Source organism: Salvelinus sp. IW2-2015, linkage group LG9 (genome assembly GCF_002910315.2).
Source record: "Salvelinus sp. IW2-2015 linkage group LG9, ASM291031v2, whole genome shotgun sequence".
NCBI lineage: Eukaryota > Metazoa > Chordata > Actinopteri > Salmoniformes > Salmonidae > Salvelinus > Salvelinus sp. IW2-2015.
In genome coordinates, this window is record NC_036849.1 from 7,516,617 (window position 1) to 7,530,032 (window position 13,416).

General features: G+C 43.5%; 1 protein-coding gene across 3 annotated transcripts in view; it reads left to right on the forward strand.

Annotated features, from left to right (window-relative positions):
• The window catches only part of mipol1 (mirror-image polydactyly 1), a 73,946-nt gene extending 63,193 nt beyond the window's left edge, over window positions 1-10,753 (forward strand). For all 3 annotated transcript variants that reach the window (XM_023994108.2, XM_023994107.2, XM_023994109.2), the window contains 2 exons: window positions 2,615-2,869; window positions 9,787-10,753. In XM_023994108.2, coding sequence (XP_023849876.1) covers window positions 2,615-2,869; window positions 9,787-9,853 — 322 coding nt within the window. In that variant the 3' untranslated portion in view covers window positions 9,854-10,753. The remainder of the gene's footprint in view (window positions 1-2,614; window positions 2,870-9,786) is intronic.
• The last annotated feature ends 2,663 nt before the right edge of the window (window positions 10,754-13,416 follow it).

The window sequence follows — 13,416 nt, forward strand, 5'->3', positions numbered from 1 at the left end:
CTGTAGATTTTCACTCCAACACTAATCTAGCGCACCTGATTCTAATAATTAGCTGGTTGAGAAGCTGAACCAGGTTAGCTACGACTGGGGTTGGAGTGAAAACGTACAGGAGAGTAGCTCTCCACGAACAGGGTTGGAGAGCCTTGACCTAGCTAGTTACCTGCCGCTTCAATGAATGGGGTTGTTTTAATGTTTAGCTTTGAATTGATATTTAACTCTGCTGAGGTACAGTGATTTTTTTTTAATCAAGCAAATTGTGGAAAATATATAATATAAATCTTTCAGTTATAGAAGTGGAATGCCCTGGGGTTATTGCATACTTAGTTATATTGCAAGTCAAGGATTGTGTCATCCAATGGCCTTCACCAGATTGTTCAATGATGTTGATGATTATTATTTCTATTTTATCTCTGTGCGTCAATAACAGTGACTTGAAACTCTTGCTAAATTAAGGATCACATATTGGTCTTTGGAGAGAGAGAGAGCCTCATTTTCCAATCTCATTTTTAATCATATTGCCAGTGAGACATATTTTTCAAATATACTTTTTCAATTGATTGAACACATTCTTGTGGGATTGTCCAAAAATATGCATTGGAATTGGTTTGGGTTAATAACTGAACTGCGGACAGGCAAGGGTATTGTTCCTGTACTGTAATCGAGTGAAGAATGGAGTAATAAATCTGTAATAGGATTTGTCCCAAATGGCACCCTGTTCCTAGTTGGGTTCCTGAAGGGTGCAGCGGTCTAAGGCTCTGCATCTCAGTGCTAGAGGCGTCACTACAGACACCCTGGTTCGAATCCAGGCTGTATCACAACCGGCCGTGATTGGGAGTCCCGTAGGGCGGCGCACAATTGGCCCAACGTCGTCCGAGTTTGGCCGGTATAGGCCGTCATTGTAAATAAGAATTAGTTCTTAACTGACTTGCCTAATTAAATAAAGTTTAAATAAAATAAAACTTTCCCTATATAGTACTTTTGACCCATTGACCCCAACTCTGACTATGTATGCAACCAAAGTAAGGGACCATTTGGAATGCATACATAGTCAGAGTTGGGGTCAATGGGAAATGTTTGGTTTCCTCTCCTTCCCAATAGATAATGGGTTTTTTCAGCCCTTTACTAAGGTGAAGAGTACCCTACACCACCCTACCAAGCTCTATTGATAATATAACCACACCGATGTAGTGTTTACCTCAATCGTTCTCTTTTTGAGAGCTGCTTTCTCTCTTTATTTGAGAGATTCTCTCTCTCATCTCATTGGAAACACCTGTCTGCTTTCACCTTGCGCTCCTGTCTCAACCAGTTTGATGCTCTCAGTCACACACACACACACACACACACACACACACACACACACACACACACACACACACACACGCTCGGTCACACTCGTTTGATGCTTTCAGTCAGTCAGTCCCGTCAGTAATGTACGGTAATATATTCCACTGACATTCTGCTGCATTATTGCCTCCAGATATTGTCTCATGTAGTGACATAGCGTTTGAATATTAAACGTGTCTCTTTGCCACGGGGTGTTAATACAGAATAACGTTCCCTACTGTCAGTTAAACTGCAGGCATGCTTTCATTGGTTAAGGTCAAGTTTCTGTCTGTTTGTGTTAGGAATGTGTCCAGCTGCACTCTGACTGCAAAGTCAGAAGTGTAGAGTAAAGGAGACTTGTTGGTTGGAAGCCTGTTCAGTGCATCATCCCTGTACTGCACTTTCAAGCTACAAGAGCTACTACTATTGTATCATTGCAGCGACTTCTCATCCTTCCTTTTTCTACAACCTATGCTGTACTTGTTGTAGCTGAGGTTGTTTTCAGTAGTTGTGCCTCTTTGGTGTTCAGTCGACCCAGTATGTACAAATATTTTCCTCCCACCGAATTCTAAGGCAAAGGATCACATCAATGTGTCAATCAAATATAATGAGAACTGCTTTTTTTCAGAGCACCTTGTTAACAGTCCTAACGCTGTTGTTGTTAGCTGACACCCTGTAGCTTCCTGAAGTACCGGTGTGTAGCTGGTGATGTGTTGACGTCCATGGTTTTACTGTGTAACATTTTAGTATCTGTGTAATGATGGATTATTGTGATGCAAGGGAGAATTCAATTAAGAAGTGGTGGAAAAAGTTTTCAATTGTCATACTTTAGTAAAAGTAAAGATACCTTCATAGAAAATGACTTAAGTGAAAGTCGCCCAGAAAAATACCACTTGAGTAAAAGTGTAAAAGTATTTGGTTTTAAATATATTTAAGTATCAAAAGTAAAAGTATAAATAATTCAAATAGCTTATAATAAGAAAATCAGACGAAGCAAGTGTGTTTAGTGAGTCCTCCAGATCAGAGGCTGTAGGGATGACCAGAGATGTTCTGTTGATAAGTGAGTGAATTGGACCACTTTCCTGTCCTGCTAAGAATTGAAAATGTACTGGAGTAAAAAGTACATTATTTTCTTTAGGAATGTTGTGAAGTAAAAGTAGTCAAACATATAAATTGTAAAGTACAGATAAAAAAACGACTTAAGTAGTACTTTAAAGTATTTTTATGTAAGTACTTTACACCACTGCAATTAAGTATCATCTCATTTAATTCATCTTATCTCTCCCTACAGCTTGCACCAAGCCCAATGTGAGTTAGGGACCACCAGTCAGACAGAGCAAGGGGCCTCATATCTCAGCTCTCCAACCCAGACCCTCCAGACCAAGCCCCTCCAGCCCAGGGAAGCCCACTCTGGTCTGGCCAGTCCCCCCCACCAGCAGCCCCTCCTGGCTCAGCTCCAGAGAATGGCCTCGGAGCACCAGAACACCCAGGCCCAGCTACAACACTCCCAAGAGGCAGCGAGGGAGGCCAACGAGAAAGTACAGAAGTGAGTAGCTAACTAGAGCACAACTCTGCTTTTACAGACCCCTCAGTAATGACTAGCCCATGAAAAACTGCTACTAAATCAAATGTACTTTCTCGACATCTGAAAATGAAGGTCAAATCCACCACCGCCAATTTAGTTTCACTTAATATAGACACGTTTTTTAATCCCCGCCATGTTGCCCCATGACAAGAATTTGGTAAACGCATGCTCCTCCCTAGCCCCTGCAACAGATTCCCCACCCTTCCCATCCCCAAAACCTTCTCGCCCCCCCATGACTCCTGCTGCACCCTACCCCCATCCTCTTGACTTGTGCTAGGGGTGTCCATGCTGAAGGATAGTTGGTTACTGGTTGTCTGGGAGGCCTTCTCTTCTCAGTCCCAGCCTGAACTCTGCTGCTCCTGCATCCTCCCACAGTCACACTGGAGCCACCCGCTCCCCGCTAAACAAACAGCAGTCGCCCTGCTCATCTGTTTGCCTGGTGAATTAACAGGGGGATTGGGGGATGGTGATGGAGGGGGGGGGGGTGACAGTTCTCAGCACTGGGAAAGCTGAAAGGCTTCCCCCCCACACCCCTCAGATTGGGAGGGAGAAAAGAGGGGATTCTGGTTGGTATTGTATTTAAACGATCCTCACTGGAGGGCCTCCATTATGCTCGGGAAGATCACACAGCGTCTTCTACAACCTTCACTGTAAATGTAAAAACTAACGCACACTTCCCGTATGAAGGCAACATTTTCAGTCCGCTGGCTCAACTGCTCTTGCAGTGTGCAGACTGGGAATAGTTTGGAAAACTGCAGCTAGCAATTACTTTGCGTGCACTGAACTGGTACTGTTACTGATGTTCTGCACTTTTATGATTTTTATTTTATTTATTTTTTTACTACTGGTTCCTAGTGGAGGCCAACAAGGTAGTGTTAACAGTTTCAGAGCATGGTCTGGGACTGGGACATCTTTCAGTCAGATCCTTTCCCAGAAAGAGGCCTGTCAGGGTGGTTAGATGTGTGGAGGGTGGGTAGAGACTGCGGCCCAGGGCAAGGATGAGCAGCAGCAGCAGTAGCATCAGAAGACAGTCACACTCGACCGTTAACTGACCCCCAGATGGATGGCCCTGGTCCTGCTGGGATGCGTCCCAGATGGCACCCTATTCTCTATAGTGCACTAGGGCTCAAGTCAAAGGTAGCTCATTATGTAGGGGAATAGGGCACCATTTGGGTTGTGGTGGTGTGGGAGTCAGTGGGAAGCAGCTCTGACGCGGGCCCCGTCGCACGGCTGTGAGAAGAATGCACGAGGAGCCGAGTTACCTCGCTCTCTCCCCCCTTCCCCCTCTCCCCCCTCATCACCCCCTAGAGGACACGGCTTGCCAGAGGAAACGGAGAGGCGGCCCAGAATGTGGCACCTGAGTGCCGGGGGCTGACTGTCCTGCAGCTCCATTGATGGAGGGGCTGAGCAGAATGTCTAATGACCTATCTGAAGCTGCCTGCTGAATCAAAATTGGCCATGGAGGAGACGAAAGGACACAAAGACCCTTTTCATCAGGAGATGGTGGTCCTCGCCCGCTAGTTACGGGCACGCTGCTTACTGCTGTCTTTCTCTCCCTCTCTCATCATCATCATCATATCTCAGAGCCTTTGCTGCTCTACAGTGCATTCGGAAAGTAGGAGCCTTTTTGTTACGTTACAGCCTTATTCTAAAATGTTTTATTTTATTTTTTATGTCCTCATCAATCTACACATAATACCCCATAATGGGGTACATCAACATTTACAACGATGAATCATAAGAAAGTTACTTAACACCAACTCAAGTTTGGGGTCACATACACGAGTTGAGTATCTGGAGCGTTAGCAGTTGCAAAGAAAAAGCCATATCTCAGACTGGCCAATAAAAAGAAGAGATTAAGATGGGCAAAAGAACACAGACACTGGACAGAGGAACTCTGCCTAGAAGGGCAGCATCCCGGAGTAGCCTCTTCGCTGTTGACGTTGAGACTGGTGTTTTGCGGGTACTATTTAATGAAGCTGCCAGTTGAGGACTTGTGAGGTGTCTGTTTCTCAAACTAGACACTCTAATGTACTTGTCCTCTTGCTCAGTTGTGCACCGGGACCTCCCACTCCTCTTTCTATTCTGGTTAGAGACAGTTTACGCTTTTCTGTGAAGGGAGTAGTGCCCAGCGTTGTACGAGATCTTTTGTTTCTTGGCAATTTCTCGCATGGAATAGCGTTAATTTCTCAGAACAAGAATAGACTGACGAGTTTCAGAAGAAAGGGCTTTGTTTCTGGCCATTTTCAGCCTGTAATCGAACCCACAAATGCTGATGCTCCAGATACTCAACTCGTCTATGTGACCCCAAACTTGAGTTGGTGTTATGTAACTTTCTTATGATTCATCGTTGTAAATGTTGAACATTGCATTTTCGATGTCATGTGTAACTATTAATTATTGATTATATACTGTATATGTATATTTTAAACACTTTCTGAGCTTTAAAACCTTGATTAAATACTAACAAGTGTACCATCCATCCAGTACAATGCACACTACTGAAACCCTGGTAGCTTATATTTTACTGCTCTACTGCAAAAAGAGTCTGATTCGGGGTTGTTTAGAATGAATGCGAAGAGCTGCGTGTTTACTCCATCTTATTCCAGCTATAATTGTTGGTTTTGCGACACTGAATTCTTAATCAGGATTTATGTTTTCTCTGGCTGCTCCCCAGCGTGTGTGTTTGGGTTTACTGGCCACCCTTGGTAAACAGTGTTGTTCCAAATCCCCACCAGTACACCTTGGACAGAGACACACACTAGCTGGAACTGTCTAAACGTGACAGAGAGGCTAATGCATATATTTAAAAATGCAACAAGGGGCTGCACCATTTACACACAAGGGGGACAAGGTGTGTGTGTGTTTGTGTGTGTTTGAGAGGGGGGGGGGGGGGGGAGTTCTTGCCTCGTGTTCATGTTAACTAGTTAGGTGAGCCGTGTTTGCCTGTGTGTGTCAGTGAGTGTTGGCCTGTGTGTGTCAGTGAGTGTTGGCCTGTGTGTGTCAGTGAGTGTTGGCCTGTGTGCGTGGCCTGTACATTCAGTGGCTGGAGTGTTTGCATGGCCTTTGTGACTTGGACCTTTCTTAAACATTAGCAATCCTCTTGGCCTTATTTTCTCTCCCCATTGCTAATATGTTGATCTCTCCTCCACAGCAAGCTGATGTTACACACAGCGCTAGCCGCCGTGTCATCCTCACCACGCATAAATAAACACAGCCAGGTTTGCGGTGGTGATGACTCGCCATGTTGAGGAAAACAGATGGAGAATAACTTCCGGACAGACAATACCTGGGTCAGACCACTCCCAGATGCTGCCTGATTACCAGCCAGTCGGTAGAAACCCTTGGCAAGCAGATTGGCAGGTCACAGCTTAGACAGTCTCGCAGGCAGCGCAATTCTCTGGTTGCGTCACAATAATCTCTCCATCCTGCTGAAGTGTGGACTCGTTCACTACTCCCCACAAATTGAGTGTTTGTATGAGCTAGAGGGAGTTTCCATATACCAGTCATTTCTTTTCAAATCCATGAAGGGAAGTGAACCAGTGCACACTTTAGGGGAAAGGAGAGATCATTTTGACGCACCCTCGGGCTCTTTTCAGGTCATTACAACTGAGCTGCTGAGGGAAAACAATCAGTGCACCGTGTTTCAAAGATGAGAAGACCGCACTCCCTCAAAAATATCAGCGATGTGTCTTTCTTCCTTGACCCTCCTTGTGTAAAAGGGTTTGTTATTTCAGGGTGTGTGCGTGCGTGGCACATGCACAGTATCAGGGATTTAAGAATACTTTATCAACATTCACTCCCCCACCTTACAAGTCAAGGTTACATTTAAAAAGGTAACTTTGATATAATAGACTGCACATGACTAGTTAGTTGTTTTAATAACTACAATGACTAAAGATTTAACTTGTGATTTTTGTTATGGTATATATGAAAAATCTAAGTGAAAATGTTTGTTTTTTTACAACTATTACAATACAGGAGCAGTGTAGCCTTTCCACTTGTGTCAAGTTTATTATTTCCGTATCAGTGATGTCACGGGGAGGACGGGGGATAAGATTTTCATGGAAAGAGCTTCAAATCCTCACTCTATAACAAAAAGCCTGCTGTATGCTGGGGTTCAGTCCCGGCTTTCTATTCTAATTTCATTCACAGTTGGAGATTTCTTCCCTGCCTAAGTGCTCCCAAAGTTTTGAATTCTACGGAAGAAGAATGTTTGCACTTGGAAGAAAACTTCCATTGCTTTATCAATTATTAAAAGAACATTTATTTTCACATTTTGTTCACTCGTCACGATGTGCTTGTGTCCTTCATGATTGAAGGGCAATTTTTGCTAAATGTAATCTAGTTAATTTCCTCCTATTTAGCACCATGCTCTTCACCTGTCCATGGTGCTCCTGAAGATCCCATTTCATTTGGCTCTATCTGATTCTCTTTAGTGATATTATAACCATGGAATTAAACTCAGCAAGAAAAGGAACGTCCCTTTCCCAGGACCCTGTCTTTCAAAGATAATTCGTAAAAATCCAAGTAACTTCACAGATCGTCATTGTAAAGGCTTTAAACACTGTTTCCCATGCTTGTTCAATGAACTATAAACAATTAATGAACATGCACCTGTGGAACCATCGTTAAGACACTAACAGCTTACAGACAGTAGGCAATTAAGGTCAGTTATGAAAACTTAGGACACTAAAGAGGCCTTTCTACTGACTCTGAAAAACACCAAAAGAAAGATGCCCAGGGTCCCTGCTCATCTGCGTGAACATGCCTTAGGCATGCTGCAAGGAGGCATGAGGACTGCAGATGTGGCCAGGGCAATAAATTGCAACGTCCGTACTGTGAGACGCCTAAGACAGAGCTACAGGGAGACAGGACGGACAGCTGATCGTCTTCACAGTGGTAGACCACGTGTAACACCTGCACAGGATCGGTACATCCGAACATCTCACCTGCGGGACAGGTACAGGATGGCAACAACAACTGCCCGAGTTACACCAGGAACGCACACTCCATCAGTGCTCAGACTGTCCGCAATAGACTGAGAGAGGCTGGACTGAGGGCTTGTAGGCCTGTTGTAAGGCAGGTCCTCACCAGACATCACCGGCAACAACGTGGGCACACAAGCCCTCAGTCCAGCACAAACCCACCGTTGCTGGACCAGACAGGACTGGCAAAAAGTGCTCTTCACTGACGAGTCGCGGTTTTGTCTCACCAGGGTTGATGGTCAGATCCGCGTTTATCGTCGAAGGAATGAGCATTACACCGAGGCCTGTAGTCTGGAGCGGGATCAATTTGGAGGTGGAGGGTCCGTCATGGTCTCGGGCAGTGTGCTTGTTGTCATTGCAGGCAATCTCAACTCTGTGCGTTACAGGGAAGACATCCTCCTCCCTCATGTGGTACCCTTCCTGCAGGCTCATCCTGACATGACCCTCCAGCATGACAATGCCACCAGCCATACTGCTCGTTCTGTGCCTGATTTCCTGCAAAACAGGAATGTCAGTGTTCTGCCATGGCCAGCGAAGAGCCCGGATCTCAATCCCATTGAGCACGTCTGGGACCTGTTGGATCGGAGGGTGAGGGCTAGGGCCATACCCCCCAGAAATGTCTGGGAACTTGCAGGTGCCTTGGTGGAAGAGTGGGGTAACATCTCACAGCAAGAACCGGCAAATCTGGTACAGTCCACGAGGAGGAGATGCACTGCAGTACTTAACGCAGCTGGTGGCCACACCAGATACTGACTGTTACTTTTGATTTTGACCCCCCCTTTGTTCAGGGACACATTATTCCATTTCTGTTAGTCACATGTCTGTGGAACCTGTTCAGTTTATGTCTCAGCTGTTGAATCTTGTTATGTTCATACAAATATTTACACATGTTAAGTTTGCTGAAAATAAACGCAGTTGACAGTGAGAGGACGTTTCTTTTTTGGCTGAGTTTATATTATCATTGAACGAGATAAAAACCTCTCAAGTCCTGTGAAATGTTCCTATTTGAAAATACACAAAATATTCTTTAGTCAAAGCCAATTTCCCTACATCTTTGACCATAACATAATTCCAGTTGAATGCTTTTTAACTAAATAGCTAGGAATATTATTATTGACTCTGGTTAAAAAATGTAAAAAAGTACAACCCGCCAATAAACATCCGTAAAATCATATCCGTATTTCAGTAGCAGACCCATAATAGTCTGGATAGGTTAAAATTAGAATGTGTGATGACTGCATGTTTTGGCCAGCTTCACATGTCTTGTTTCCAGAGAGCCAAAAAAGCAATGTGCTGTTTCCTCCCTCTCTCACCCAGCCTCTCGCTCCAAAAGCATTCCTCTCCTCTCTCTCACCCGCCCATCAATTCACTGTGATTTTCATCCTGTCAGGGAATCATTTGCTTTTCTTTTCAACCATAAGGACACCATTATTGTCCTGCCCCTCTGCCAGGAAAAACACTAGATCAGAGAGAGATGGGAGGAGAGAGAAAAGAATCAGTGTATTTTAATGATTTGTACAGTGGGTTTGGTCTGACTACCACTTAAAGAAGCGTCTACATCCTACCCCCGGTCTGCCCTGTAACAAGTGTATCCTTGTGTTAGTTAGGGTGTGCTGGGCACCACTGCACCAGGAGAGGTGCATTCATTCCTCACACCCTCTCTTCATCTTTCTCTTCCCCTCTTCCTTACCCCATCTCCCTCTTTTCCTCACCCTGTCTCCCCATTATTACTCCCCCTCCTCCCTTCCCCTCTCCCCCTCTTCCTCCCCTGTCTCCCTCTCTTCCTCCCCATCCCTATATTTGGGGTTCCTCTACGTGTCTTTGGGTCATTAAAAAGCACTATTAAACCCATGTATTATAATGAATGTTGTTCTCTTTGTCACCGTGCAGGTTGGAGCGACTGGTGGAGGTGCTGAGGAAGAAGGTGGGGACAGGCAGCGTCCGGACGGTCATCTGACTGAGACTACGCCGGGGGAAGCAACAGTGAGTCCACTCAGTTCCTGGCTCTGTCCTAAATGGCACACTATTCCCTATAAAGTGCACTACTTTTGACCAGTGCCCTACATCCCTATAGGACAAAAATAGTAAAGGCAATAGGGTGCCATTTGTGATGCAGCCCCTGTCTGCTCTGCCCGAACTGGAGCAGCCTGAGCGACCGTCCAGTCGAACGGCCACATCTGGTGTCCAGGCTGCCTCCCTGCCTGCCCAGACCCAGGCTGTTGTGTTTAACGCTGTGTAAACACACCCAAGCCTTAACTGGGCAAACAGTTGTAAGAAGTGCAGCACTCCAAAGCCTCATTCCAGGCTGGGCTCAAACTGAATCGTAAACTCTTTAACCACTTGGGTTGTTGGTGTGTTGCTGCCCACTCTCTTTTTCCCTCTTTCTTTCTTAAATTCAACATTTTACCTTACTAAAAATCATGTTACATTTGTTTTGTCATCAACTAAATTGTGTGTTGCTGTTTGTGTTGCTGCCTATCTATCTCTGTTACAAGGGAAATGCCTCTGTGCCTTACTTTTATTGATAAAATATGTATTCTCTTTGATATCCCAGATCAATACAGTGTCCTGACATATACAGTATTTCATTGCAAATGTTAGTGCTGTATTGAAAAGGTTGCTGGTGCTGCCTGGATTCGGCATTGATGCTGCCGCGGGCCAAATAACGTGATTTATTTAGTCAACTCCATGATGCTCTCAAATCAAATCATTCATGGAATTTGTGATTTGAAGAACATCACCTATCAACTTCCTGTATTTTTGCATCCGTTGTATTATAAAGTTAGTATTGCTGTAATATTTTAATGACATTTTATGGTGTGAGTATTGTATGAAATAAAACATATAAACAACTGATAAAAAATTTGTTTCGTCCTTTATTCTGGTAACTCAACACTATTTACTATACTCAAAGAAAAAAGGTGTGACATTATTAGCGGCCACTAAAAATGTTGTTTTATTCTCAGGAATTTTCTTCTTCATTTTTATAAAGTACTTTCTCAACTCAGTCACGACCATTATATCCCTATGGATTGATATAAACTTCTATTTGAAGATAAAACTGTCTTTTTTAACACTTCTGTGTATCTAAGGTTCAGCTCTCAAAGTGTGCTAATTTAGAACAGGTCTTAAAGAGTAAAAAAATAAACCCACTACCTCTGATATTCATTTTGTAAGATCCATATGACAAAATTCTCTAAATTACACATCTGTCGTATTTGTTCTCTCGCTGACTAAAGGTTTCATGAAGCAATATTAAGTTTTTAGAAGTATTCAAAGTAGGTCAAAGTATATAGAGAGGGGTATATTTTGGTAACTTCAGTAGTCCATGCATATCCATTTCATGGAACTTGAACTTCTTTCTCGGTTTTATAGAATTACATTTTAAGCAGAGCTTTAAATCTCTTTATTTTAATACATTTGTATTTTGTTCGTGGCACTATTATTTTGGCTATTGTCATATCCTAATTGGCCAGATTTTGACAAAGGCATTGCACACTAAAAACAAATGGTTCTATATAGTACCACATAAGGGTTATTCTGCTTTTAACCATAGTGGATCCCTTTTTGGTGCTATATTGAACCAGTTTTTGAAGGTCTATAAAGAACCATTCAAAAAAGGTCCTATATCGCACCAAAAAAAGGGTTCTGCTATGGTTATAACCCTTTTTGGGGCTATATTGCGCCCTTTTGTATGGTTCTTTATAGAACCTTTATGGAGAATGGTTCTACACAAAACCTTTCTCAATGTCAAAGGTTATTTGTGGATCCTTTTGAAAAACCATACAGGGTTTGTTATTCTGGTCAGCCATATTATATTGTTAACATTCTGTAGGTGTTATTATTGTGTTAATTGACAAGTTGAATTAGGTGTGGTAGCTCGAACAGCTGGGGCTCCCTGAGTAGAGAATTGAGAACTACTGATTTAGTCAACTGTTCTTAATGCATAGAGATCCTGTTAGACCCTCCAATAATTTATGTCATAAACCCTCAAAGTTCCAGAACGGTGTGAAAATGGCAGCCAAATTGGCCAGGGAGAAATCCAAACTAGTCTAATTGGAATTGTTGTTTTCCTGGAAAGCTGTGAGTGCCATTATATGATACAATATCAGTAATTGTTGCATTTACAACTTGTCTAAGTCCTATCATCAACTGATTTCTGCCAGTGCATGGCTGTGGATTGACTGCATCGTTTGAATGGAATTTTGGCAGTTAATTAGAAAATGTATGGAATCATTCCTCTTAAACTGGCTGTCTAGCTAGCTAACAAACATGCAGTGTAGATGCATACTTCAAATTCATTATTTAACACTATCTTATCCCAGCACTGGCAAACATGGCATGGTTGACCAGCTCCCTGACCAATATGGCTAACCTTTATCCCATCATAAGAAGGTTCATGTCCATTCTAGTATTCCATGGGCAAGGGTGAGTCTTTCACAAGGCCAATCACTGGCCATAGTGATATATGACATGTGATGGCATAACACAACAGATGAGAAACTGGAATGACACTCACTCACACTTGCACAAAAAGAGCTGTGAGCAAACCATGCCCCCAAATATCCAAATGAGCCGCTGCCCCTACATTTTAATTAGCACTACATTTTAATTAGCACTAAAAAAGCAAAGAACCCGTTTGTGAACTGCAAAGGACCTTTGAAGGGCTCAAATGGTTCTTTGCATCATTATGGTCCCACATAGAACCATCCTTCCCAAAGAACCCTTGAGGAACCATTTTTTCTTAGTGTGTACTGACTTTGAGAAAAATATGTTGTGGTCTAGAGATGGATGCAAAGAGAGAGGCACTGTCCATGGATATATTGCTCATTTATCAGTCTCATTTTCCTGCACCAAAAACCTCTCCCCCCCCACCCCCCCCCCCCCCCCCCCCCCCCCTCTCTCTCTCTCTCTCTGTTCTACCTCTCTGTGGTCCCTATTTGCATACTAATAGTTTATAAACATAAGAGGCCGAAGAGATCAGGCGACCTTTACTACAGATTATACACCAAACAGTTATATCCGCATCGTGTATGTTCTATTTTTCTTAAATTGGTGGGTTGACCCTAACGAGCCCTACATTCCTCCCGCTGTCCTTCGATAATAAAAAAAGCTATGCCCGTGGTGAGATTTGTGTACCCATACAAGATCGATTATGTAATCAGAATTTGTGTTGGATTGTTGGATGCACGGTTGCCCTCAAGTTGCAGTCCAAAGACAGGAGGGGTAGGGTAGAGAGTAAGCTTGTTGCTCGAGCATTATCTGAGGGGAGGGTACTCTCTACCCTACCCCTCAGATAATGCTCGAGCAACAAGCTTGTCGATTTCATCTGCGCTGGTAACCGTGGAGATCGCACAACTTGGGTGTCCCCACTCTTAATCCCACAAGGTCCTCCCAATGTATGTTTCTCCGTCAAATAATCCGCCTTGTTCTAAATAGGGAGGCAAAATCTTTCACTTTGTTGAAATCTGAAAACTTTTGATATCCCTGGTTATCCCCAAATCGGCCACGCCTCCAATT